Genomic DNA, 27,194 nt, shown 5'->3' with positions numbered 1-27,194 from the left:
GCCTAAGGTCCAGAGCTGCTACTCATCAGCTTGTAGTCCACCAGGGACCACTGCTTACCCTACTGGGAATCCAGGCCCACAGAGGGAAGGGGTCTGCCCCGGGTCACTTTGATCTGTGCAGCCCCTACCTGGTTCATCCGCACCCGTCTGGCTGGGGAGCTAGGTACTATAATGATTTAGTCAACGACCCTGGCTCTGGCGTCCACTTCCTATGTGCCAGATGCAGGGAGGCAGGGACAGAGCATTTCCTGAACCACTGCTAGGTGCACAGTGAGTGCCCAACAAGCCTTTGAGGTCCCTATGCCACCCTGGGACCTGGCAAGAGGTGAAGAAGGAGGAAGGTAGACAGAGCCAGGCTAAGCTACTACGGCCTTGTCTTGTGGGGGGTGTGAAGCAGGAGACAGGTGCGGCCAGCTGTGTGCTCGGGGCAGATGGATGAGGCAGAGGGCATTCCTGGCAGAGGCAGCAGCTCGAGCAGAGCATGGAGGTGGCGGCACACAACAGGCTTGGGCAGTGGGCCCCAAAGAGCAGGAAAATGAGGAGGTGGGAGGGATGCACGTGCCAGCCAGCAGGGCCTCAAAGGCCACGCTGAACATGAGGACGAGCCAGATGTCAGTGGTGCGGAGGCTTCAGGGAGCATCTGGGCACAGGGGACTGCCAGGGTCAGGGAGAGCCTGGGTGCCTGGCAGGGGCCGGGGTGGGGAGGTAGAGCAGGCAGGCAGCTAGGATTGAGCGGCCATGCCCAGATGGACAGTGGCCATACACTGGCACTTGGGAAGGACAGGCAAACTGGGAGGGGCTTGAAGCACCAGACAGAAACAGGGACGGCATCCTGGAAGCCCAGCCACAGCACGGGCTCGCCAGCCATCATTTTGTTTCTCTTGTTCTGAAAGGTGAAAAGTTGGATGGGTGATGAATGGCCTGCCTGGGAGCTGCTCCTGGTGGCTGCTGGCCCTCCAGCCACTGTCCAGCTACCCATGCCAAATACCAAGCTAAGCCACGGGCCACTGCTGGGGAACCTGAGTGGAGCCCTGCCTGCCTACGCTACATGGAAGGGCACACAGGTGACCGGTGGCTTCAGTAAGGAAGAGCTGCTGCCACCACCATGAGCTCTGCCACCGTGCAGTGCTCCCTCCCTCGGCCTCAGCAGGCCTGCAGTGCACTTGGCCTTCCTCCGAGGCATGCTCCTCCTCTAGTTACCCTACCTTCAGCAGGACATCACCATCTGCCCAGATGCTCCTGCCACAGACGCTCAGTGACCACAGCTCTTGTTCTCCATCCCCACCCACCCCAGACCACCACCAGGAGTGGTCGGGAGTCCTGAGGAGTTCATTGCCAGGATCTCCTTAAAACCCCGTTCCTATGCACCAGTCCCGTCGCTAGCACCTCCTCTGGGACCAGGGAACAGCCTGCTTTGTTTGGAGCCCAAATGCTCAGATTCAAATCTTGGCTCCAACTCACCAGCTGTGTGATCTGAGGGGAGGGTCACTTGCCCCTGTCCCCAAGTGAGGGATTAGCAGCCTGGAGCCTGGGGTGACCCAGCCTGGAGAAGGGAGGGAAGACTCCCCTGGGGAGGTGAGGCCTGCCTTGGGTCTTAAAGGGTGAGCGGGAGTTAGCCAGGCAAAGACAACGTGGGGACATTCCAGCAGAAGCGACAGTTCAGCAGAGGCCTGCAGGGAAGGTGTATGGGGAGTGCTCACTGGGAGATGGGCAGGGCGGGGACAGGCCCAGGAGGCCTGGAGTGGAGACTCCAAGCAGTGGGTGATGGGACAGGAAGACCCCTCGGCCTGCTGTGTGCAGAAGAGGCTGGCAGCCAGAGAGTCCGTTAGGAGGCCCTGGAGAAGGGAGGTGGGAGGCAGGGGCAGCCCCTGGGCGGAAGAGGCCTGGTTAGAGCTGGAGGCCAAGGAAGCAGGCTGCTCCCCAGAGTGGCCTGGGAGAGCGCTGGATACCGATGTGGTCAAACATGGTCACAGCAACATGCAGACAGACAGCACCAGACCAGACACACAGGACAGACACAGCATGGACCCACAGGGACACAGCAACTGCCATGAGCAGGAAGCCACAGCCACCAGGACACAGGAGGCTGCTGCAGAGGGGGGGAGCACACACCTCCCCCAGGGCAGCTGTGAGGGGGGCTCAGGACATGAGGATGAACACAATGCCTTAATCCCCCAAAGAACAAACCCCTCAATGACAGATGCAGCCTGAAATCAGGCTCCTTACCTAGAGTGTCCTTTCCCACTTGGTGAACTTCTACTCATCCTTCAAGACCCAGCTCAAGTGTTCCCTCTTCTACGGAGCTTTCCCTGAACCCCCAGTCAGTCACTTCCTCTGTGTTCCCAACAGCACCTTGTATATGGGAATAACAATAACAATCATCATAATAAAATGGCAGCTACTATCGATTTCAATACCTGGGTGTCCTGAGTATGATTCAGGCCACTGAATCCTCCCAATGATTCTGAGATGTGCACTTAATAGAAAAAGAAACTGCAGCTCTGAGAAGTCAACCCATTTTCCCAAAGTCACACAGCTAATAAAGTGAGGGAGTTAAGATTTCACCCAAATCTGGTCTAGCCCTACAGGGCCCATCCCACCCAAACGTAGTCCTGTTTCCCCACCAGTCTGCGGAGCCTGTCACAGGCGGGGCTGGTGCTCACTCAGCTGTGCCACAACTGGACCCCAGGTGGTCACTTAAAATGCGCTGGGAACTGTGGTGGAATAATGATAGCCATTACTTTACTGTTTCAGTGAACCCATTGGACAGATGAAGAAAGTGAGGTCCAGAGAGGTTCAGCAACTTGCCTGAGGTTCCAGAGCTGAGTCTGGATTTGAAAGCAGGTCTGTCTGACACCCTTTCCCAGGAGGGTGGCTTCTGAGGTCAACCGGGAAACTCCACAAAAGGGCTAGGGAGGGGGGACTGAGGGAGGGAAACACCAGGTGCCAGGCCCTGCAGTGTGGGAAGGTTCAGACCCAGACAGCAGGACACACAGAGGCCGGCGGCCAGGCTGGGGCTGAGGAGCCTCGCCCACGGTGGAGCAGGGGGAGCTCTTGAGCAACGCGTGCCCCCCCACCCCAGCCCCAGACATTAAAAAATGCAGCCTGCCCAGGGCTCCCAGGCCACAGGGGAACTTGCTCCCAACAAAGCAAACGCGAGAGCGCAGGACCCAAAAGTGTCCGGACACTATGATTACCAGGAGGCAAAAATAAAAACCTGCGTCAGAAAAAGCAAGCTGCAGGGAGCCACGCCCAGAGGAGGGGGTAGGCAGGCGGGGAGGCGCCCGCCGCTTTGGGTTTTTGTCTTTGTTTCTCTGGTTTCCCAATTCTCAGTAATGTCATTCAGTTACTTTTATAATGAAAACAATAAATTTATTCTTTAAAAAAAATGAAAGAAAGTGGTTGGTAGCCCGAGGGGGGCAGCAGATGCAGGGTCTGGAGGCATGAAGGAGGCGGAGCAGGGGAAGGTCAGGGGCGCCAGCGCCAAGCCCCCCACAGCCCCCACCCTCCACCCTCCACCCCCCCAAGCATGTAGGACTTGCGCCAAGTCCCCCACAGCCCCCACCCCCGAAGCATATAGGACCTGCGTGGAAAGTAGGTGACTGGAAGGGCTACCTGAAAGAAGTGACATGCTTTGAGCACTGTGAGCCTGCTTAGGAGTCTACAGGTCGGAGGAAACAGGAAGTCACCCCTCCCCTGTTCAGGTCCAGCCCCCCCCCCCCCAGCTCTGGCCTCAGCTGTTGCTAAGAGACCACTTGCACCCTCATCTTCCATTCCATCTCCCACTGCAGTCATGGGCTGCCCTACTGAGCCTCCCATGGCTCCCTACTTCCCTCCAGTCTAAGGGTTCTTTGGATCTTACATAGCCAGCTCCTGCTGACCTCTGTGGCCTGTCATTCCCCTTTGTACATGGCCCAGACCATCTCCTTGTCCCCTGGAACTCCACTTTTCTTCTTGTTTCCTCAACTCCAAGCAGGCTGTGCCCTCCCCCCTGATACCTTCTGCTCTCCCCATTTCCCTGGTTCATCCCAACTTTTCCTGGGAGCCCCAGTTTACAGGCCACTTCCTCCTGGAAGCCCACAGGGGCTGCTCCATCTCCACCCTGGGCTCTGTTCCCTGTACCTTGCGCCTCCATCACCAGATCCTCACTCACTCCGCTCAGTGTATTTTCTCTGCTGCTGGACTCAAGTGCATCAGAGAAGCATCACGGCTGAGTGTTGACCTTTTAAACGCCACGTGGTGTCTGGTAAGGGTCTGAAGGCATGCATGCTTGGGTGAGGGAGCTGGAAGGTCAGGGCCTGGCTATAAGAAAGCCCCTCTACCTCCTCTGAGTCCCCACTACCCATTATGCCATCCCCTGCATGGCACTGTTCTCTATTTCCTGTATTTAAGCATCTCTTCCTAATTGATCCGAGGAAGGGCTACAAGTCTCCGTAAAGCCTAGCAGACCTGAAACAGAGGTTAACAGCTCATAAACACAGCAAATGCTTCTGCTTCCCTGGCAGTGAAAATTAAATGAGCTTCACCTGTCAAAAGAGCAAAAGGAAACAAGAAAATGATAATACCCAATGCCAGCGAGGGTATGGTGAAATTGGCACTTCCATGTATTATCCGTGAGAGTGTAAACTGGAATAATCATTTCTGAAAACAATCTGGCCATCACATGTCAAGAGCTCTAAAAAGGTTCAGACTTCTTGGCCTAGTGATCCCATTCTCGGGCATCCATCTTCAGAAAATAACCCAAAGAAAGACAAAGCTGTTTGCTTCTGTGGTTTCACAGCAGCAAAAATCTGGAACAGCCAAACTTTTAAGCAATAGGGGGATGGGTCTGTTAATCGTGTGGCTCAGCATCGTAGTCGACAGTCATTAGCAAGAGCCAGTGCTACTGGCATCCTCCGGACCCCTTCAACATTCACATAGACCTATCAGGAACTGAGGCACAGAGAGATTAGGTGACTCGCCCAGGGTCCGGCATTGAGTGTAGAATTTGAATCCAGGCCACTGGGTTCTGAGCCTAGGATCTCCACCCCGACACTGGATCCATTAACAAGAAGAATTAGAAAATACTGCAGTTATTTAGAAAAACACAAAAAAATTATTCATGGAGAAGATTGAAAAATTTTATATCTATAAATAAAGCAATGACATCTTTATAAAAACTGAAAGAATTAGGTTATAAAACATCTAAATGCTAATGTGGTAGTTTTTGAATCCTGGAGTGGGGCAGAGATGGGGGTAGGGTTGATTTATTTCATTTCTCTATATTACGGTTTTTCTACACAGTGGCTATGTGACTTTTTTTTTTCCTCCAGTATTAGAGTCTGAGCTCAGGGCACTCTACCATTGAGCTACCTCCCTAGACCTTGTTGTTTTTTTTTTGAGATGGTCTTGCTAACTTGTTGAGGATGGTCTCAAACTTGGATCCTCCTGCCTCAGCCTCCCGAGTTGCTGGGATTACAGGAATGCATCACCATGCCCAGCACTATGAGACTTTTTAAAGAAATACTTTTTAATACAAGCAAAGCTTCAGCAAACTTTAACAAAACAAAAACTCTGGGGCCAGCCCATAGCCCCAGAAAGGACTCCGGCCCGGAGTCCTGCAAACTGACCCAGGAGATTGGGGTTCTGAGAGGAGCAGCAACTTGCTTCAAGTCCCACAGTAAAGCCCAGGCTTACCTCGACCCCAACAGGCGAGCCGTCAGGAAGGGGCTCCCATCCCATCTCACCCAGAGGCTCAAACGAGGACAGGCCAAGGGACAGCCTAGCCTGCCCAGGTTACTCGCTCTCCCACTGAAAATCCCTCTCGGGTTCCCATGCTTTGGGGGTCCAGTCTAAAGCTGCAGCCAGACACTCAAGGTTTTTGCCAGGAAGGTCCTGCTGGCAACATTCTCCCACAAGGTATGCCACTGGCAGGTCCTCCAACAAGCTGCTCTTGTGCATCGTGCCTTATCCTATACTGACCTGAGGCCAAACTATCCCCCTAGACCCCTGTCACCAATTCTGAGCTCAGATGTCACCCATTCTTATGAATGGCCTGGATGTCTGTCCAGGCCCCCGTCCGCTGTGAGCTCTGAGGAGGGGCTTGGGCCTGGGTCTAGGTGGCAGTCACCATACTTCCTCTGGGCCCCACAGCTTGGCTGGCTCTTCCTTCAGGCCTCAACTTAGAGGTCACTTTCTGACCTTCCCCCAACAGGAACTGGGTGGCCCCGATTTACATTCCTGTGCCCCTTGCATTCTCTCTAGCCCAACCTCTCACACCCTAAATATTCCTGTCTCCCCATCAGTGGTGACCCAAGGACAGGGCCACTGCTGCAGCCTAGAGCCAAGCACAGGCCATGAGGGCCATGGGAGACCACCGTGTGCTCAAGGAGCACCCAAGAGAATCAGCGAGAACAGGGAGCTTTCCATGGGTCCCTGAAGACTGAGTGGGGAGGGCGTGGTCAAGGGTTTCAAGGGACGGGTCCTGACAGGGCCAGAGGATGGCCTGGAGTGGATGAGCAGGAGGCCATCTAGGAAGGAGAAGTTGAGGTGTCCCGCTTTCCCAGCTCCTGGAGACCCTTACAGCTCCAAATCCACCTCCCATGGACCCCCTGGCCTCCACCCACCTCCACTCCCTGCAGCCTAGAGCACCTCTGCTGCACCCCACCCTATCCCCAAGACCCTGGCCAGGCCAGCCTCGGAAACTCGCTCCCGGGAACCCCCTGTGAGGAGCAGGGCTCCTGAGGGTGCTGGATCCAGTTCGGCTGGGTCTCCTCAGTGCCAAGGCTGGGCAGGGCTGTCTTCGTGGCGATGCAGAGCTGATTCTAGTGGGAAGGGGCTGCGGTCTGTGCTGCCCGATCCCTTCACCCTCTGGGACCCCACCTCCGGTCACCCACAGACGCCCCAGGCAGTGGACCTTTTCTGGGAGCCTTGGTGCCCTCACCTAGGGACAAGGCCCACACAGGGCCGAGAGAATGTTCTGCAAACTATGAACACAGGCCCGCTGGGGACCCCGCTCCCATGCCCACAGGCCGAGGATGATGATGATAGAAACTAAGTACTTCTTCCCTGCCGGGTGCCCTTAGATGCCTCCAGAGCATTTCTCATTGGGGCTCCTGATGACCTCATGCAGTAGATGCTGTGAACATCTCAAGATACAGCACATATTCAGAAAGAGGCCCAGAACACCCTCAGTGGCGCAGGGTGTCCCTTATGTAAAGCATGTACCCAGGACGCCCAGGCTGCCTGGGCCTTTCTCACCCCCCAGTCCCCACCTAAGGCTCCTCCCTCTTGCCTTCCATGATAATCTCTTCCTTGTTTGGGGTCCAAAATGAGGCCTAGGGTGGTCCTAACCTCCCCAAAGCCAAGTGCTGGTGAGAGTCAAGGGAGTGGAGCCCTCCAAGCCCCCTCCTCATTCCCTCTTCCAGGGGCTGAGGGGCCCAACGAAGTTGTACCCTGGGCCCCTGGACGCCCAAAGGGGCAATGTGGCAGCCCAGGGGTTAACAGTATGGATTCTGGGACCCAATAACAGGGCTTGGCTCCTTGGGATCATTACAAAGGCCCTGAGTCTCAGTTCTCATCTGTTAACTGGGATGGCAGTGGTGTCCCCACAGGGTTACTGAGAGGACTACACACCTCAATAGGTTAAAGCCGTAGAATGGAACTTGGTGTGCAGGAGGGACTCGGGAGATGTGAGCATTAACTGTCCTTGGTAAGTTCCCCAAGGCTTAAGGGAGCCTTTTCCTACACTAGGAAGACCTGCAGAAGATTCCACTACCTGGGACCCCAGGGCTGCTCTGTTGACAGCTGGAGGCCATCCAGCTCTGCAACCAATTCAAAACAAGACTGCAGCTGGGCCTTGTCCCCAGGATCCTTTTAGACAGGTGCCAGGGTTCCTGGGAAGCGAACCCCTGGCAGGTGATCATAAGCCCCTCCCCATACTGTATCTCAGTGCTCCTCATCCCCCTGCCTGGCAGGTAGCCTGTGGGGCAGGTCAAGCAGGGCTCAGGATGGCTGGGGACCAGAGGACACGCAGCACCAGGCATCCAAGAAAGAGAGAGAGGGTCCAGGCAGGTACCATGTCACTTTTCTTTCCCTCTACCCCCAGCATCTGCCACAGGCCTGGGACACAGTAAATGCTCAATAAATACTGCTGGATGGATGGCAAAGAGCTGCCTGCTCCTTCAAGCAGATCCAGGCAAGAATAGGGCACAGGCATAAGTGCAAGGCCTAGAATGCAGGGCTACATTCTCACTGGTGTAAATGAGCATGTGTGCAAGATGTGCCTAAGTGTACAACACGTGTGAACAGGCAAGCCTGGGTGAGGAGAGCTCTGTGTAAATGCACAGGCTGAGGACCACAAGTGTTCGAGGACATACGGCTGAGCAGGCCCTGGCTGCATTCAGTTTCCTGGGAGGGTGTGCACAGTGTACACAGATGTGCAACCCTTCGGGTGGCAGGGTGTACGTACATGTCCCTATATGGTGCATGCACCAAGGTACTGTTTCTGAAACGGCAGGGGAGCACTCCAAATTAGCAAAGATGGGGCAGGGGCTAGGGCCAGGAGTGGTAGTGGAATAGTAATTGTGTGAATATGTAGGAACGTGTATGTTTGAATGTGTCAGGGGATGTGTCCACCCTAGCCAGGAATCCTAGAACTGGCCAGCTAGACTATCCCCTCAAGGAGGCTGAAGCCCTTTCACAACATTCAGAAAAGGACCTAAATGGTGGGGAGGCCCCAAGGACATCCTGGTGGCCACAGATGGGGCAGAAATAAGATAGAGGATTTCTTAGGCCCCAGAGCCAATCCCTCACCTGTCACACTTTTTCCACCAAAGACACTAACCAGCCACCTCCCCAAATCCTACCTAGTCTCCAAAATCCAGCTCTGACCCTGAGTTCAAGAGCCATCCCCACCATCCTATCCCTCAACCCATTCCTGTCACTCAAGTGACAGACGCAGCCCTGTGCACCCAGGAATATCGCCCCCAAAGCAGAGGTGAGGAATTTAGTGCCAGAAGGGGAGCAGCTGCCCCACTGAGGGCTTTCTCCTGCCCTTGAACTCCCAGGCAGAGGCTGTGGCAGCCCGGAGTGGGTACCTGGGGAGCAGAAGTTCCCCCAGGCAGAGCCCCAGGAGGCACTCCTGGCCTTAGACAAGGCCTGCTCCTCTTCTCACTTAAGATTCCCCAGTGATAAAATGAGGTTTGGTTGGATCATCTGTGAGCTCTGCCTTTCCAAAGTGCTAGACCTGGGATTGCCCATGATTCCCAAGATGGTATCATCAGGTATTCACTTTACTGCAAAGTGCCACCTTTCCCCAACTACACTGAGCCTGTCCAAAAACTCGGGACAAGAGCCAGCCAGTGCTATAGCGAAAGAAGCTCAGGAAATATCAGGTGCTAGTGCCGCCTCTGTGCACCCATTCATTCATTCAATCCTCCACATGTTCAACAAGGCTACCTGACCCACGGAACTCACAAGCCCAAGAGAAAGAGGCCATGAAACCACAAGGTCAAAAGCACTGGGAAACTGTAACGCTAACATCACCTCGCAGGTGTCAGTCATTGGAGAGGGGCAGCCCTTTACACTTTAAAAAAAGAAAGTCTTCCTAGCAAATGAGAACTGTCTGACCACAGGCAGCTGCAGGCCTGGTGAGGAGGGAGCTCGCTGGAGGGGGGTTTCTGGCAGAGATCAGAGGCCCTTTTGTCAAGATGTGAGAAGGGGATTCCTGCTCTGTGCAGGGGTCAGGTGAGGCTGGGCTTCCCCTGGATAGCTGGGGGACACTAAGAAGTCCCACCGTGCTGGGTTCCAGCCCCCACAACACCATGACAACTGGTTTCTTCATCTGTCTGTACCTCAGTTTCCTCATCTACAAAATGGGGGTAATATCAATGAGGATTAAATAAGTTCATATTTATAAAGCTTTGTAGTACATGGTGTGGCTCTGTCAAATTGAGCTCTGTCACTAAATAAATAAGGTGGTGAGAGTCCACTTTGTAAGATTCTAAATCCAAGATCAGAGCATGCAAAAAATCCAAGTGTCAAAGGTTCTCAGCTGGAAACTGCTCAGATTCTGAGATTGGGAGAGTCTGGGAGTCTTAGATTCTGCGATTGAATCATCTCATTATTTCCTAACAACAACCCAGAGCCTCCCAGGGGAAGGAAAAGACAGACCTCATTGTAACTTCATCTCCCAGGCCGCTGGGGCTGCTGCCACACCTGGACTCCGCAGCCTTGCCCCACCTCAGCCACACCATGCTGGAAGCTTGCAGGGAGCCTGAGTGTGTTCTAGTGGTACAGAGAGCAAGTGCAAATAAAGAGAGAGGGAAAGAGGGAGAGAGGGAGGCAGGGAGGCAGGGAGAGAGAAAGAAAGAGAGCGGGAGGGAGGTTTCAGATCTGAAAGCTGCAAAAGAAAATAAAAAGAAGCTCGTGTGACAAAGAGTGACAGTGGGAAGCTATTTTAGAGCAAATGGTCAGGAAAGCCCCTTTGAGGAGGTGACATTCAGTTGGTGCCAGTCATGCAAAAGGGAAAAGCAATCCTGGCAAGGGGATGTGCAAAGGCCCCACCAACAGGCTTTGTAAATTTGAGGTACAGAAAGAAGGCAGGTGGCTAGGGGTGGTGAGACGGGCAAGCGGGGCAGAGGAGCCCAGGCTGAGACGCAGGCAAGGCCTGGACCATGAAGTGCTTTGTTGGTCCAGAAAAGACTGTTTGTTGTTTTTTTTTCCCCCCTTCTAAATGTCCAGGAAATCGAAGAAGAGTTTCAAAAGGGAATGACAAGGCAGAAGCAGGGCCTTCAGATTCTCCAGATCATTTGGCTCATTCTGAAACCATCACCTTAGTTCACAGAGGAAAGGCAGGGCCTTGATGGTCACTGTCACCGAGCTCCTAGGACATGTCTGGCCAGCGATGGGAGACACTGCAGATGCTGTGTTGCTATCACTGCCACCAACCCAGGAGAAACTCACAGACAGTACCATTTTAGAGATGAAGAAACCAAGGCCAGAGAAGGAAACAATGTGCTCAAAGCCCCAAAGCCATGTGACACAAATGGTTCTTAATCCCGAACCCAGTTCCACCACTGTGACCATCTATGGAACTCCTCTGGTGCTTTCCAGGCTCCTGCTCTCCGAGAGGCTTTCCCTGGGGACCCATGTAGGCACCCCGGAAATGCTGCCCTGGGTGGTACCTCACGCACCTGCAGCCTCACCTCTTCTTCCCTGTTGGCTTTAGAACCCTGGAGGACCAAACTTGTACCTCCACCTGTCCAACCGGGCTGGGTGAGCCAGGGATTGGATGGATGGACAGATGGTTAGATGGAAGGACCACTGAGTTGACTAACCAAAAAACTAATGAATGGACATTGAAAAGGTAAAGGAACACTCTAATAACGAATGAATGAATAAACTAATCAATGGCAGAAAAAACAGATGAATGGAGAGAGGTAGGGCAAAGAAGTGCCCACCCAGGGAAGGGCTGGGGCCAGACTAGCTTCAGACCTAGTCCGTCCCTCACCCACACACCACTTCCACTTTCCACCTGGGACCAGCTTGCTTCCACTCACCAAGACTACAGGGGGCCTACTCCCCAGCACCTAGGACAAACACAGGTCACCACTAAGTGCTGGCCATGATGCCCACCAGCAGCTTCACAGCTCCCCTGGGCCCAGGTGGAGCTGGCGGAGCTGGCGGTGGGAAGAGTGGTTCATTGTCCCTAGTGTCTCACAGAGGAAAGGAGACAGGTGGCCAAGGCAGGCCGTGGTCCTAGCTGGGATAAGAACCACTGAGTGACTTTCAGCAGTGGCTTCTCTTCTCTGAGCCCAAAAGACCTCCCCAGGGCCTTTCCAGCTCTGGCATACAGTGGAGGAGGGGGTCAGTTTCTGGAGTTTTGCATAGTCACTGGGGTCAGCAGAATTTCAGAGACCAAACTAGAAGGTTGGGGAAGAGTCCTGCCCACAAGCACCAAAGTCTGCCTGAAAAGCTCCCCACTGCCACTGTCCAACCTCTCCAAGTCTCAGTTTCCGAAATTCTAGTATGGAGTCAAAGACCCCATCTGAACATCTCACCCCAAATGAGTTTCCAGGAGGTGGCAAAAACTAGGTGCCACACTGTCACTGTAAAGTTTGATTTCTAAAGAAGGATTAAGATGGCAGGGGTCAGTGGGAGGTTACACTGCCCCACTCCAGTCTAGTTCTATCCAAAACGAACCTTCTAGGCACCAGAGCCCTCAATGGACAACAGCTGAAAGAGCCCAACAGTGGGAACCTGGACACGTGGGTCCTGGGCTCAGCTCTCCTTCTACCTGGATGTGTGACTTTGGGCAAGTCATTTTCCCTCTCTGGACCTGTTTCTCCCTCTAAAAAATGCCCGGCTTGGTACCCTCTGACCCAGGCATGCCTCGCTCTGCAGCTCTGAAGCTCTAAACTCCAGCCTTCAACCACAGATTCTCCCCTTAGGGAGCTCACATGGTCCAGGAGATCCAGGACATAGACCAGGGGTGAGACATAAAGGTGTCTCCTCCAGGAAATGGGGGTTGGAGGCAGGGATTAGACAGGCTCAGAGCAGAGTACAGGGTCCTCCCAGGTCAGACTTTCCCAATGGGGAAAAGGTCAGGTCCAATTCTGCATGGCCCGGTGGACAGCACCAATTACCCCAGTCTCTGTGGGCCTGGTCTTCAAGCCCCCTCTGCAGCCGGCAGAGCAGGCAAGTCCTGACCCATCCAGCCAGATACTTAAGGAACTAACTAAAGTCTAAACTGCCTCCAACTCAGAGGTCTCCAGTGTGTCCCACATAAGTGGCAGAAAGGGGTAAGAGCATGCACAGGAGACAGGCCCACACCACAGGGGACTAGCAAACCAGGCATAGTTCATCACCCACAGGATCCTGGGGGCTGCAGGCCTACACCCAGCCAAAAGCCCACCATCAAGGGCATTCCTCACCATCTCTGGGGGCCAAGAGGACCACCAAGTTGGGGAAGGGGCTCTCCCACTGCAATCAGCTAAGCACACTTGCCCCAAGTGGGGGTGGGAGGGACCACACCGCCCAGAGCACCATTCCCGCCTACCAAGGGGCCTTGGCCACCCATGAAGGAGAAAGGCCCACCCCACACACAGCTCCTAAAGGTTCCACACTGAGGGCAGGGTGGTGGGGAGAGAGCAGGATTACCGTCTCAAGCCAGGGGTCTTAGCTGGAAACCTCGGGCCCACTCCGGGACCTTAGTGCCAGATCTCTCCCCCAGATCTGAGGACATAGTTCCTTACAATGCCATTTTTATAGAGCCCCTTCCAGAAGCCATTCCCAGGCAGTCCCCAAACTCCTAGCCCCAACCCTCCACTCCCCCCCCCCCCCGCGCAGCTATGAGGAAACCGGCAGTTAACTTTTCTCAAAAACCCTGCAAAGGCGGCTAGCTGGGGGGAGAAATGGGCCCGGGATCCTTTCTCGGCATCTCACTGACTTCCCCCACAAAATAAAGAAAGAACGAAAAAAAAAAGCTTAAAAAAGAAAAGAAAACTTTCGGAGTTAACTTTAAAATTCCCAGCCCTCCCCCCGAAATCGCCCGGCAGCTTCCCTAATTTTTTTTTTCTTTAAAGTGCAATTGCATTGTGTCTCACCTCCCCGAAAGGCTCGCGGCTCTCGCCAAAGAAAAGGAAAAAAGCCAACCCTTCGGGTGCCCCCTCTGCTTCCAGCCGCCTCTCCCACATTCTCAGACAGTTTTATTAAAATTTTCAGACAAAAGAAAAACAAAAATGGCAGCCTGGCTTATTTTTAAAACAGGACAGGGACGCCATATTCTGCAGATCTGCAAAAAAAGGGAGAAATCCGGCACTGGCCGCTCCACCGGGCCGGCTGCAAAGTGCGCGAACCGCGCCGTTTGCAATCCGTTTATTTGCATTAAGCCCCATGAATCATTGTTTACCGGAGAATTGCAGCAGGTTTGAATAGCCCGGCTTAAGAAAACACACACACACACACACACACACGCACGCACACATACACACACACACACACACACACACACACACACGCACACACACGCACACACTCGGAGACCAACCCCAGACACGCCGCCGGAGACACTTCCTACCCCGAGCGCCGCCGCCGCCGCCGTCACCCCGGACCGGGCCCGAGGCGCAGGCGGCCCCGGGCCCTCGGAGCGCCCCGGCCCGCGCTGACAGCGCCCTCGCCCCGGCCCGGCCCCCACCCGCAACTCGGCGCAACTTTCCCGCTGGCGGCCGCCCGCCGCCGCCGGGCCCGCTCCCCGCGCACCCCGGGCCCGCACGGACCTGGCTGTGCTGGCGGCGCCTCCGGGACGCGGCCGCAGCCCCGCGCCCGGCGGCCCGAGCAGGGCCGGGCTGGGGCTCCGGCTCCGGCTCCGGGCTCGGGCTCCGGCTCGGTGCGGAGCCGCGCGCAAACCTTCCGGGTCGCCTGCTGTTCACTTCTGGGTTCTGCAAGCGCCGAGGCGGCGGCGGCGGCGGCGGCGGCGGGAGGCTGGGTCTGCAGCGCCGCGCGGCCCCCCGTGCGCTCGGCGAGCCCCCGCGCCAGGCGCCCGGCTCTGGGGGGGCCGCGTCGGGCCCCCGCCTCTCTGGCTGCGCAGCCCGTCCGGCCCGGGGCTCCGGCGAGTGGGCAGCGCCCGGCGCTGGCGACGGCGAGGGGAGGGGGCCGGGGCGGGGGCGGGCCGCGCGCTGGGGGCCCCGCTCGGGCCCCGGGGCCTCGTCTCGCGCTCGCCGCCGCCGCCGCCGCCTAGCAAAGTTGCGCGGCGCCCCCCACCCGCGCCGCGCCGGAGGCAGAGCCACAAAGGAACTCCTCGCCCCCCTCCGCCCGCCCGAGCCGCGCAGGGAGGGCACCGGCGCCCGGCCCTAGGACAGCCCCTTCCCCAGCACGGGGGCTCCCGGGGCCCCGGCGGCCGCGGCCATTGTCCCGCCCAGGCCCGGCTACCGCCTCGCCACCCCTCTCCCGGGTGATGGCGGGCAGGGGACCTGGACTTGGCGGGCCGCGGCCCTGACCCCTCTGAGCCCGCGCGGTGCCAGGATGCCCCTGGGGTCTTCTTGGAAGAAGTGGACCCTCACACCTGATAATGAACAACCTTGCTCAAAATCCAGGCTTTTTTTTTTTTTTTTTAAAGACAAGGACATGGGGTGGGGGCCAGAAGTTTGCACAGGGAAGGCCACCCCTTCCTGGTCCTAGGCCTGAATCCCAACGGACTGGGCGGCCTGAGCCTGGCAGCGGCACTCCTCACAGTCTATCAGAGGTGGCACCGCTGTCCCCCAGCTCCGGACCTCAGAGCCATCAGTGTGACTCCTCCTCCCGCTTCACCCTCCCCAGCCAATCAGTCACCAAGTCCTCCTGATTTGGCCTCCCGGGCTGTGTCAGCTTCCAAACTTCACTTCTACCTGAGGAGGCAGCCGGCTCAGGTCTCTTTAACCGAGTAGATTTCTATGCACATATGGCTACCCAGCCTCTAGGATGAATCCAGGTTGGCCCTGCCCTCAGGAAGCACCCAATCCCCCCGGGAGGGGCACACACATAAACAATCATATATCTTCCAGGAAGCCTTTCCCAGTCCAGTAAACATTTATTGAGGACCTACTAATGCCAAATGATGTGCTGGTTGACTGGGAGCACAGCTATGAATGAGTTGGACAAGGTCTCTGTCCTCATGGAGTTTCTAGTCTAGCACAGGATGGCAAAAAATGGAGGTAACTGGGGACAGGATCCATAGAGGCCCTTTATTCCCAAGCCCCAATCCTCAAGCACAGTGACTGGCACAGGGCAGAGGCACCATACTTACATGTGGCATGAGTTAGTTGGCATCACAAGGCACAATGTGAGAACACAGAGGAGGCCACTCTTCCCCGGAGAGCTGAAGGTGGTTTTCAGAAAGTCCTTCTGGAGTGAACCTGGTGGGGAAGAAAGGAAGATCTTCCAGCTTCCAGAAATGAGTTAAAGTGCCAGTCCATTGTTGAGATATTTCATGAGTTAATCCAACAATAAATGGGGCAAAGAGACAAATCACCTGTACAGAAGAATTCCAAATAATTTGTGTGGCTATTCCATACTGCTTAGCCATCGTCTACACATAGTGAGTGCCTTCGAAAGAGCACAGTGTGGAAAAGGAGGGAGGAAAGTACTTTACAGTGGAAAAACCTGACAACTATCACTTCAGCCAAGTGACCAAAGCCAACATCAACAGTCATGAACCATGTTGATAGTATGTGAGTTTGATATTATGTGATAAAAATTATACTTTACCTCTTTGGTCTTCTTCCCGAGAACCATAACCCTAGACTTGCTGGGAGAAAAATATCAGACATCAAGTGTGGAGCATCCAACAAAATACCTGTCTGGTTACTCCTCAAAACTCTCCAGATCATCAAAAACAAGGAGAGTCTGAGAAACTGGAGCAGCCCCAAGGAACCGGAAGACGCATGACAGGTATATGTAATGGGGTGTGGTAAATGAGAAACAGGAACGGGGGTGGGGGGGAATGGCATTAAGGGAAAACTCAGGAAGTCTAAATAAACTACGGGCTTTAATTAACCATAATATATCAGTAAAAGTATCCATCAATAATTATAACAAATTAAACAGTAACATAAAATGTTGCTAATAGGGAAAAGTGGTGAGAATGGGTTCCCAGGAATTCTCTAGAATGCTTTCTGTAAATCTGAAAGTATGCTAAAAACTTACCTTAAAAAATAAAGTCTAAAAAAGAAAATAATTTGGTGGGGGTGCTAGGGATAGAACCCAGGGGCGCTTAACCATGGATCCACATCCCCAGCCTTTGTTTGTTTGTTTGTTTTTAGAGACAGAGTCTCTCTAAGTTGCTTTTGAGCTTCATGAAATTGCTGGGGCTGCCTTTGAACTTGTGATCCTTCTGCCTCAGCCTCCCAAGCCGCTGGAATTACAGGTGTGTGCCACCACACCTGGCAAGAAAATAATCTTTCAAAATGTACTAGCCATAGCATTGTTGAGAGTGTCAATGAAATAATGCTCATCATAGTACCTAAGATTCTGAGGGTCCTCAAAGCTATTATGTCATGATCAGCAGCAACAGCACTTAAAACCGCACACACAGAGGCAGAGGGGTGCAGGACGAAAGAGAGGCAGAGAGATAGAATCCAAAAGACCTTGGCTGCTGAGCTAGGCTTTGGAAGGGACGTGTGGGGGGCAGATAACATGAGCTGGCCCATCTCAGCCTCACCACCTCCTCTCTTACCACCTGGAAAGCCATGCTCCCGTCATCCCAAGTAAGCTGCCTCTCAGACCTTGCCATCTCCCTTCTGTGTGACCTTTGCACATGCTGTCCCTTCTTCCTGGAACATCCTTCCTTGTTGTTTCCTCCCACCTTTCCTGGCTACCTTCAACTCGTCTTTCAGGTCTTAGTTTAGATATCCTCTTTAAAAGCCTTCTAGGACCTTCCATGATGCTGTTAACATGGTCTGAATGGAGACAGTGTGGTGAGGTGCAGGAAGTCACAGAGACTCGCAGCTCTTTGCCACTGGTATTCACACTCCTCTCCTCCCAATCCAGCCATGCTTCATGCTTCTTATCCCTGAACACATTGTGAACTTTCATGTGCCAGCCTCTTCTCGTGCCCATCCATCTGCCTGGCAGCCTCAGTCCTTTTCTCCCATCTCTTCTCTCTGATGAACACCTACTCATCGAGGCTCAACTCAAATATCACCTCTTCTGTGAAGCCATTCTAGATCCTCTGCATGGAAAGAGATGCTTTCCCCTAGTTCCCCTGATCCCCTTGGACCTCTGGCCACACTTCTGACAAAGCACTTATCATGGTGCATCAGAATAAATATTTGCTGAATGGATCAACAAATGATGGGACAGACAGCAAACCCAGCTCATTTTTTTCGATTCTGCCAGCATTCCTCACGGTCCTCTAGGAAGCCCTCTGTGGTTGCTCTCCTTCTCATTGCTTTACTTTTACAGTCTGGCCTTTTACTGTAGAGAATGTAGTATTTTTCTCTTGCATCAGAGTAAATTCTTTGAGGAAGGAACCATGTCTCATATTTTCTGGGTGTTTTCCCCACTTATTCCACAGTATTTACAAGCATGTGAAGGCTCAGAGACAAGGAGGGCTTGCCACGTTAAGGGGACAGGAAGGACAGTGGAGCTGCAATGGAATGAGGGGGACTGTGAAATGACACTCTGGGATGGATGCCCCAGGTGGGCTGGAGTCGGTGAGGGTATAGGATTTTAGTTTAAGAGAAGTAGGGAGTCATGGAGAAGTAGCAGTTAAATAAAGAAGTAACCCATGGCCCAAGTTCATTCCAAAAGGCCTATGTGGCCATTGGGGTGGGGGTGGACTAGAAAGGGGCACAGCCAGGGAGCCAAAGTCTTCCGTGGGAAAGATGGCAATGGCTTAGGCCTCGGTAACACTGGCAAGGACCCAGAGAAGTGGACAGATGATAAATATGGGGCACTTTAAGGACTCAGTGCTCCCAGGACTTGGTGACTGGTGGTTGTGGGGAGTGAGAAATCAGGAGGTGTCCAGAGGACTCCGGGGTTCTGCAGCTGCCATTCTGCCCAGCATGAGCCTGGCTTCATTTCCTTATCCCCTGAGCATGTTCACAGTGAGACCTTGATGTCAAGAGAGTCCCATCTCCTCCTCCCTACCCACCAGCCAAGCTAGCCTCTGCCTCATCCCTCAAAGTGGGGTGTAGCCCCTATCAGAGGTCAAAACAATCTCAACCGCCAACACAGGCACCATCTACTTGACCTCCACAGCAGTTCTGAGAAGGAGGCTGGGGAAACTGAGGCCCATAGGTAGGAAGTGGCTGGCTAAACCTTGGGACCAGCCTCTAGCTGGGGTCCTCCAACTCCTGGTCAGAACTTCTTCTGAATACCTACTTCACAGGGTAGCTATTCAAGGAGAATGTGCGGGTCAGGCTGCAGCAATGTGGCCCTCTGTCCTCCAGAGGCCCGCTGCCACCTCATGGTGGATCCATGTGCTCCTCATCTGGCAAATGTTTCCAAGGACACCAGCCAGACAGCAGCCTGACAGGAGCTCCTCCAGCTCTTCGTGCACACCTCCCAAGCTATGATGTGCAGGGAAATGGCATTTCAGTCCCCAACTGGCTGCTTGGCTTCTTAGATTGTTGACCTAATTCCTATTGGTGAGAGATCAATTCTCTCTGTCCTCTCCTTTCTACTTTTTGGGAGAATGGAACTGGAAAGGAAGAACTTCTACCCCTTTCTCTAGGGAGACTCTGAATATTTGGCTTCTGTTAAGCAGAGATATCTATGGAGCTTTGGATAAACCACAGTTGTCCATGAAGTGAGCAGGGGATGGAGGTCTATTTTGTTCTAATGATAGAATGCTGGGGATTGTGGCCTCCACGTCTCTACACCGTCTGGCCCCTGCCAAACTCTTCATCCTCAACTAGGGTTGTTTTTCTCTTTAGCCTTAGTCTGCAGCCACATAGGTTTCCTGTGAGTTAATAGAAAGCACATTGCCACAGGGCCTTTGCATGGCAGTTCTCCTCTTGGGCAAGGCCCTTTCTGTTTAACCACACCATAGTCTCACCTAAGAAACTCATAATCACCTGCCTTGATCTGGCCCCTAGCCACATCCTTCTGCCACCTTCAGGATGCTCTCACAGATTGGTGATCCTCTCCCCTTTTTGCACACCTATCCCAAATATAATTCTATATTCAGATTTCTAATACTTTAACTTGACAGCAGTTTATAAACTCAGTGCATATTTGTTCATTCGTGTAATAAAAAAAAAGTGATGGGGATCAAATTTTTGAAGGCAGAGTGGCTCAGAAAATGAACAAGCTGAAATGTGTGACTATTGTCTTGAAGTGTGGAGTGATTGATAAAAGAGAGGAACCCGAGAAGAGAGGTGGGCAGGGGCCAGGGCTGGGGGACTTGTAAGGACCAGGATATCTGCTCTTGCTCTTTCTGCCCTTAGCTTTGCTACCATGCAACCCTTGCTCTGTCTCCTTGAGCCTCGTAACATGAGCTGTACTCTGAATATTAGGTTGGCACCAGGTCACCTGGATTGGCACTGAGCAGAGAGGAAAGACAAACAGGGGAGACAAGAGTATGGGTGCATTGGGAGCAGAAAATTAGAGATGGAAGTGACCAGTACTTTGTGAGTTACTGGAATTTGAAGAAGTCTTGGGGACATCATCGGATTTTCCCAAGATATGAAATAGGAAATTCCAGTCAACTGTTATCTAAATCTCAAAGGCCTAGGAATCTGGGCTCTAAACACAAAGAATGCTAGGACTGATTAGCAATGTCTGTCACGGGCAGTGACAGTTCATAAGCCAGCCTCATTCAGCAGCTCCCAGGTCTGCAATTCGGCTTAGCGTTTTCTTAGCTGGAGGGCAAAGACTGTGTCTTAGTCATCTTTCATATCGGTGCCATCGATAGTGAGCTGGGGGGCATGGGATGGAGAAGAACCAGCAGCAGGACAGAACCTCAACCAAGCAGCGCCCAGAATGTGACTCCAAGTCTTAAGACTCTGTTCAATCCTCTGTGAGCTGGGGCAAACTGTCTGACTACTCTGGGCGTCGATTTCTTCACCTGAGAAACAGGCCAAGAGTACCAGGGGCAAGTATGAGCTTTGAGGTCAGGCACTTAGGGTCCAAATCTTGGTTCCTAGTCCATTTAGCACCTGAAAGGCTCTCAGTGTTCTTTAAAAAAGCAGATGGTAATCTTCACTTCACAGGGCAGTGCTCTGGGATTAGAAATTGTACACACCAACATTGGCCAAGTATTTGCTTTAAGCTAGACATCTATCCGGACTTCTCTTGGGCAGGACTGTTGAGGGCCACAGCCGAGTCGGGATGATGCATGGCATTTTTGCCAGAAGTAGTGGTTGAGAGGTGACGCCAGGGAGCCATTAAGATGATGACTTTTGAGTTCTCATTGAGTTCCAGTTGAGCTCTCGCAGGGATTCCTGAAGAGTTCGCTTTGGTTATCAAAGCGGCTGGAATCCAAATCGGCTGCTGTTCTCCCTGTGGAAACACCCAAACAGAACCCCGACTCCAGATAACCACTGGGTCAGGACCTTTCCATTGTCCTGTTAGAATATCCTTCCAAAGTACCTTGGGCTTATGTACATTTTTTGGACACATATGCCTTTCCGCAGCACTGAGCCCTGATGAATCCAAATTTTAAAAGTTTAGAGTAAAAAGGGTTATTTTAAGTTTATCTTTGGGGGAATATATACCCCTTCCCATAGGACTTGGCCCAAATAGGCAGGGTGCAGTGTCCAAGGCATGGCCATGCTCAGCAAGTGGTAGTTAACTCCCTTGTCCTGTGGGATCGGAGGAGTTCTTGGGTACAGAAGGGCTGCATCAGCCGCAGGTCACCTCTAGAAAGCAAGGCTGATGACAGTAACTATTTACAGCCCTCCCTTCCCAGCTGGGGAAGGTGATGTCCTCCTGGAGTGGCCCTCACCATAGATCTGTACCCAGCTCTCTTTTATGACTGGCCTGGGGGCTGCCAGAGGAAAAGGGCAGATGGGCCATAATGAAAGGGCAGACAATTACTTTCCCTTTTAATTACCATTTGCTGTAATTAAATAATAATAACCTTTTGTAGGCCCTGAGAACTCAAAGCAGCCCATTCATAACATCTGGTTCCCCTCCCTTCTGGCAGGAATGGAATGCCCACAGGAACAGGAGAGGGAAATTGAGGCAGAGAGGAATAAGGCCAGTTGCCTTCAGTCATATGCAAAGCAGATTGCCAGAGTTCGGGAAAGGTCCTTAAAGAAATGACTCCAAGTGCCCGACAACTGAGGGCCTCAGCTAGCTCCACCGCTTCCAGGGATTGGCTTGGTTGGTTCACTCCTCTCTCTAGACCTCAGTTTCCCCATATATAAAATAAGATGGAGCCCACCTGACCCGCCATAAGCCTATCATGCTTGGCTCTATTCTGTTCATATGAAATCATGGGCCATCCTTTTTGCACACTCTGGGTTGCAAGAGGTAATAATCTATCTATCTAAGGCTGGCAAGCAAGCAGAAAAAGAGGGTTACTCACTCATAGAACCCAACAAGGGTTGACAACACGCTTGAACAATCAAGCTGTTAAAACACACACAACACACACACACACACACGTGCACACACACACACACATGTCTCAGTGCTACAGTTTGGATCTGAATGTCCCCCAAAAGCATATGTGCTAAAGGGTTGGTCCCCAACCTGGCATTATGGGGAGGTGATGAAAACTTTAAAAGGGGGTAAGTCTCAGCAGGAGCTCTTCCAGTCATTGGGGATAATGGGGCTCCAGCCTTCCTTCCTCTGTCTGTCTCTTCATATTTCAGCCATGAATCAAACCAGGGGCAAGAACACCGCTGCCTCCCTCAGATAGCAACTATATTCTTCCTCCATATGGTGAGAAAAATGGACACCAACATCTTCCCCAACCTGCAGTTCAAAGATTCAGCCTCCTAAGGGCATCTATCCCTATTGCCTGAGTCAGGTGACCACCCTTGGACTAATCAAATGCAACTAGTAGACCAGCATCCATGATGTCCCAAGGCCACCTTTAGGATTGAAGTTAGAGAAGGGGTCAGGCCTAAAGGAAAGGGGGCCACTGAGCAAGCATCATAATTGGTGTGTATTCACCAGAACAAAGTTCCTGAGTTTGGCCTACACAACATTGGAGGGAAAGTGACATTAAACCAGAGTGACAGCACAAATCGCCAGGAATGCAGAAATGCTGGAGGCTCCCCCCGGGAGGAGGAAGAGAGCTGTACCATCCAAGGCAGGCTTGACTTCAGACCCCAGCCCTGGGGTACCCATTCCTGTCTGAGCATCCCCTTTGCATGCTACAGCAATGTGGATAAAAGCTGTCCCCAGGTTTCTCCACTGCCGGGTGACATGCCTCATCAATGGATGTGGATATCACATGGGACTCCAGGGATCACATAATCTAAGCCAGGCCAGTCACAACCCTTCTCTGGTCTTTCCTTGGGAGACATCTAAGGTCATTGCCCCATAAGAAGCCACCTAAGCAAATAGAAGTCTATGTCAAAAGGGGCAATGTCCACTATCTGATCCCAGCCACCCCAGAGTTCAGCCTAACTGCAGGCCCTTTCCCTTGGTTGGACGACAGTGTGCCAGGCCAATTCTCCTTTGGGCAGGTATATGTGCTTCCTGCAGCTATCATAATGAATTGCCACAATCTTGGTGGCTTAAAATAACAGGGATTTATTCTCTCACAGCTCTGGAAATCAGAAGTCTAAATTCAAGGTATCCACAGGGTCCTTCTGCTCCCCTTTTCCTCCTCCTTTGACCTTTGACTTTTCAGTGACACTTGGCATTGGATTTGAGGCCCACCTGGATAATCCAGATTGATCTCATCTTAAGATCCTTAACTTCATTACATCTGCAAAGATCCTTTTACCAAATAAGCTCACATTTACTTATCCCTATTTTTTTTTTTTTTTTTTTTACTTACTTAACCCACTCTAGCAAGTCTATGTTCCTCAAAACCAAAATAAACGCAGTGGCTCAGTGTCAGTACTACTAAGTCCAGGTAAACTCGTTTGTGTTTTTGATTTTGCAGAGTTTTTGTTATGTTTTGTTGTTTTGTTTTGGGGTGATGTTTCATTTTGAAATAATTGCAAATTTAAAAAAAGATGCAAGAATAGCACAAGCAATCTTGAAAAATCTTTTACCCAGATTCACAATGGTTGATATTTTACCTCATTCACTCTGTTATTCTCTCCAGCTCTACCTAGATATATGTTTCTCTCTCTCTCTCTCTCTCTCACACACACACACACACATATACATATCACTCACATGAAAGCATCATGCCTCTTTTCTGCAAAATATTTCAGAGTGTGTTTCCTAAGAACAACAAATTTTTTAAAAATTTAAAAATTTTTTAAAAATTTATTATTTTTTTTAAGTTGTAGGTAGACACAATACATTTATTTTATTTATTTATATGTGGTGCTGAGGATCAAACCCAGGGCCTCACACATGCTAGGCAAGTGCTCTACCACTGATCCACAACCCCATCTCAGAACAACAGTATTATCTTAAATAAAAATACAATCACAAAAAACAGGAAATTAATATTGCACAATTCTGTTGTCTAATCCACAGTCCACGTTTGAATATTGTCAATTGTTTCAATAATGTCCTCTATAACTACTTTTCTCAGTCCAGAATCTAAACAAAGACAGCACATTGCATTTCATTGTGATCTCTGTTTAGTCTCCTGTAATCTGAAACAATTCCAGAGCCTTTCTCTATCTCTCTTCACCTTGACATTTTTGAAGATTCCATGAGCCAGTTATTTTGTAAAATGTCATTCACCTTGGGTTTGTCTGATGTTTCCTTATGATTAGAATCAGATTATACATTTTGGGTAGAAATACCACTGAGGGTTGTACACTTTTCAGTGGATCTTCCAGAACATGCAAAACCCAGAACTTTTTTTTTTTTTATGAACACTCCCTCTCCCAGATGACATAGTTATTTTCAGAAATAATCACAAAGATGATATGAATAATAATAACAGCCATAAAAGAAACACAGATGTGCCAGTAACAATATAAGAAAATTAAAGATTTTTAAATCTTATAAGACAAAAAGGAAAAAATAATGGGCTAATGATTTTTAATTACATTCGTATAGTTTTAAAAGAAGGATGGAAATGTAGACCTACACATTAGTCTGTCCTAGAGAGACAGAATCACTTTACAGTTACTATTTTTGTGACTTCTAAAAATTTCTCATGACTTCATCAAAATTCATCTTCCTATGTTCATATTTAATAAAAGTGTAGCCAGATTTATAAATCTATCTTCATTCAGTTGATAAAAATACATTTTATTAATTTTAATTTAGAAAAGTTTCTTTCACATGAATCAACAGATATACAAATAGTTAGGAAAAGTCTTAAACACAGGGGTGAGTCTGTAAGGGACTCACAAAAATCCTCCTTCATACTATTATTACCTTTTTTTTGGTACTGGGGATTAAACCCAGGGTGCTATACCACTGAGCCACATCCCCAGTTCTTTTTTATTTTTATTTTATTATTATTTTTTTTAATATTTATTTTTTAGGTGTAGATGGACACAACACAATGCCTTTATTTTTATGTGGTTGGAACCCAGTCCCGCCCGTGCTAGGCCAGCGCTCTACCGCTGAGCCACAATCCCAGCCCTTATTTTTATTTTTATTTATATTTTTATTTTGAGACAGGGTTTCACTAAATTGCTGAGATTGGCCTCCAACTTGTCATCCTACTGCCTCAGCTTCCCAAGTCACTGGGATTACAGGCATACACCACCATCGGATATTATTATTATTATTTTGGATGGTGCTGGGGCCTTATACATGCTAAACACACATTCTATCAACTGGGTACATTTCCCACCCTCTTTCATAATAAATTCAAGAATTTGCAGTGATGCACATGACTTCATTTCTTTGGGGCTGAGACCGAGTGAAACATTTGCAATAAAAAATTTTCCATTAAAATGTATCCACCAGCACACTCAACTATTTCTATTGTATTTGGGTTAAAAAATAACATCTAATGGTTTTCCCTTTTTATAAAAACAGACAAAATGGCTGAACATTGGCATTATTTGGTTGTCTTTGAAGAATATCCAATTCTTGATGAGGATGATTGTGGCATTCAGATTTTTCCCTTTTATGTCTTCTGGCAGCACAAGACTAGCATTTTCTGTTGTTTCTCCAACTCTCTTCTTTGGGGTTTGATTATTTTTCCTAGGTAAATGTTCATTTCCTTACACTTTGCAGTTGCGCAGTTACTGAACTTCCTGATTTCTGTATGTCAACCTTCTTTAAAGGAGCAATCTTAAAGCTTGATATTTTCCCGTACAGCAAGCAGGGCTGACTCCGGCTGTTTCCAAATATTTCTGTATCTGATTGACCTCACCTGAAACATCACACTTGAAAAAAAGCAACTCAATGGGGGGAAAAATTATCGCGTACAGCAGAGAGCAAAATCTGAACGGATCTCTCTACTGATCACACAGCAGCACTTCAAACGTTGAGGTTAACTTTGCAAATGCCATCTCTACTGCATGCACAGCTTCGTGTGGAGACAATGTTTCATCTGCAAAAAGAAGTCTTTTCACTCTTACACACCTTTATTCTGCAGCATTTCCCATCAGTGAAGCGAGACTGAAAAGAAGTACATTTTCCCCAAGTTCCAAAAAGTGTCACACGTGGGAGGAAATCTCCAGGTAGCCACACGGAATGTCAGAATTAAACTAACTCAAGTAGAGTGTCTTTGCCATCATTCTGCCACCAGAGCTGATTTTGAGTCTGCTCTTTAAACACAGAGCTATGTAACACAACAGGGCTCCAAAGTCAGCTTGACCCATAAGAACCAAAATGAAATTACTCTCAAAACAGATACGTTTTGCAGATTCCACATGTACCACAGCCAACTGTATACTTGGGTTTCAACATGGATTGTGAGAAGACAGTTCGTGGAACCTCTCCCTTGGTTCTGGCTGTGTGACTGTATCTTCATGGGTGTGCTGATTGGCTAAAGAGTAAGCCTGGAACGGAATTTGGCCAATCACAGCACTTCACTGTCCTCAGTTATGGTGATTGGTCCAGCCAAGGGCACAGGACTTGAGTTAGCTTTCCACACTTCTGGAAACTGGAAGTCCAAGATCGAAGTGACAGCAGGGTTGGAGTCTGGTTTTGTTTTGTTTAATTAAGGGATTTAAAAGATCAGGAATATATCATTTTTTAAAAAATAGAAGGATACCATAGTAAAGATTTTTGGTCTTGGGATGCTATGATTTGAAAGTCCTCTCTAAAACTTGTTGTAATTTAATTGCCATTGCAAGAGTGTTAATAGATGGGAAATTTGACAGATGATTAGGCTGTGATGGCTCCACCCTTATGGGGAATACTGGAGCTGTAAGAGTTCAATCCCCTACCAGGCGTGGTGTTGACCGTCTATAATACCAGTGGCTCAGGAGGATCTCGAGTTCAAAGCCAGCCTCAGCAAAGCCAGACACTAAGCAACTCAGACAGACCCTTGTCTCTAAATGAAAAATACAAAATACGATTGGGGATGTGGCTCAGTGGTCAAGTGCTATTCTGGTAAGCCCTCCCTGACATAAAAAAGTTCCACCCCCTCTCTCCATCTCACCTCCTACCATGTTACAGGAAAGCAAGAAGGCCCTGACTTGTCTTAAGGAGCTGGTACCAGCCCTTTTTAAATA

The 27,194-nt window shown here is 50.7% G+C and overlaps 2 protein-coding genes across 5 annotated transcripts in view; one reads left to right on the top strand and one right to left on the bottom strand.

Annotated features, from left to right (window-relative positions):
- Window positions 1–14,395, bottom strand: part of Znf362 (zinc finger protein 362) — a 36,445-nt gene extending 22,050 nt beyond the window's left edge. The window contains exons 1-2 of one of the 4 annotated variants that reach the window (XM_078025872.1): window positions 14,259–14,395; window positions 2,227–2,352 (exon numbers count right to left, since the gene is read on the bottom strand). In XM_078025872.1, the coding sequence (XP_077881998.1) occupies window positions 2,227–2,264 (38 nt within the window). In that variant the 5' untranslated portion in view covers window positions 2,265–2,352; window positions 14,259–14,395. Of the gene's footprint in view, window positions 1–2,226; window positions 2,353–2,808; window positions 3,460–14,059; window positions 14,083–14,258 lie in introns of those variants that run through there. The other 3 variants (XM_078025873.1, XM_040288334.2, XM_078025874.1) reach the window with 3 other exon arrangements.
- Window positions 12,601–26,762, top strand: LOC120890704 (uncharacterized). The gene is made up of 3 exons (XM_078027754.1): window positions 12,601–12,678; window positions 14,151–16,407; window positions 16,779–26,762. The coding sequence occupies exons 1-2, from the start codon at window positions 12,601–12,603 to the stop codon at window positions 14,934–14,936; spliced, it is 864 nt and encodes a 287-aa protein (XP_077883880.1). The 3' UTR covers window positions 14,937–16,407; window positions 16,779–26,762.
- The last annotated feature ends 432 nt before the right edge of the window (window positions 26,763–27,194 follow it).

Source organism: Ictidomys tridecemlineatus, chromosome 11 (assembly GCF_052094955.1).
Source record: "Ictidomys tridecemlineatus isolate mIctTri1 chromosome 11, mIctTri1.hap1, whole genome shotgun sequence".
NCBI lineage: Eukaryota > Metazoa > Chordata > Mammalia > Rodentia > Sciuridae > Ictidomys > Ictidomys tridecemlineatus.
Note: the sequence above shows the minus strand (reverse complement) of the source record. Positions and strands in the feature narration are given on the sequence as shown.

Coding starts and splice junctions, on each gene's coding strand:
- LOC120890704 (XM_078027754.1), top strand. CDS start 12,601: ATGGCCCGGTGGACAGCACCAATTACCCCAGTCTCTGTGGGCCTGGTC. Junction 12,679..14,150: donor CTCTGCAGCCGGCAGAGCAG/GCAAGTCCTGAC, acceptor CCGCGCTGACAG/CGCCCTCGCCCCGGCCCGGC.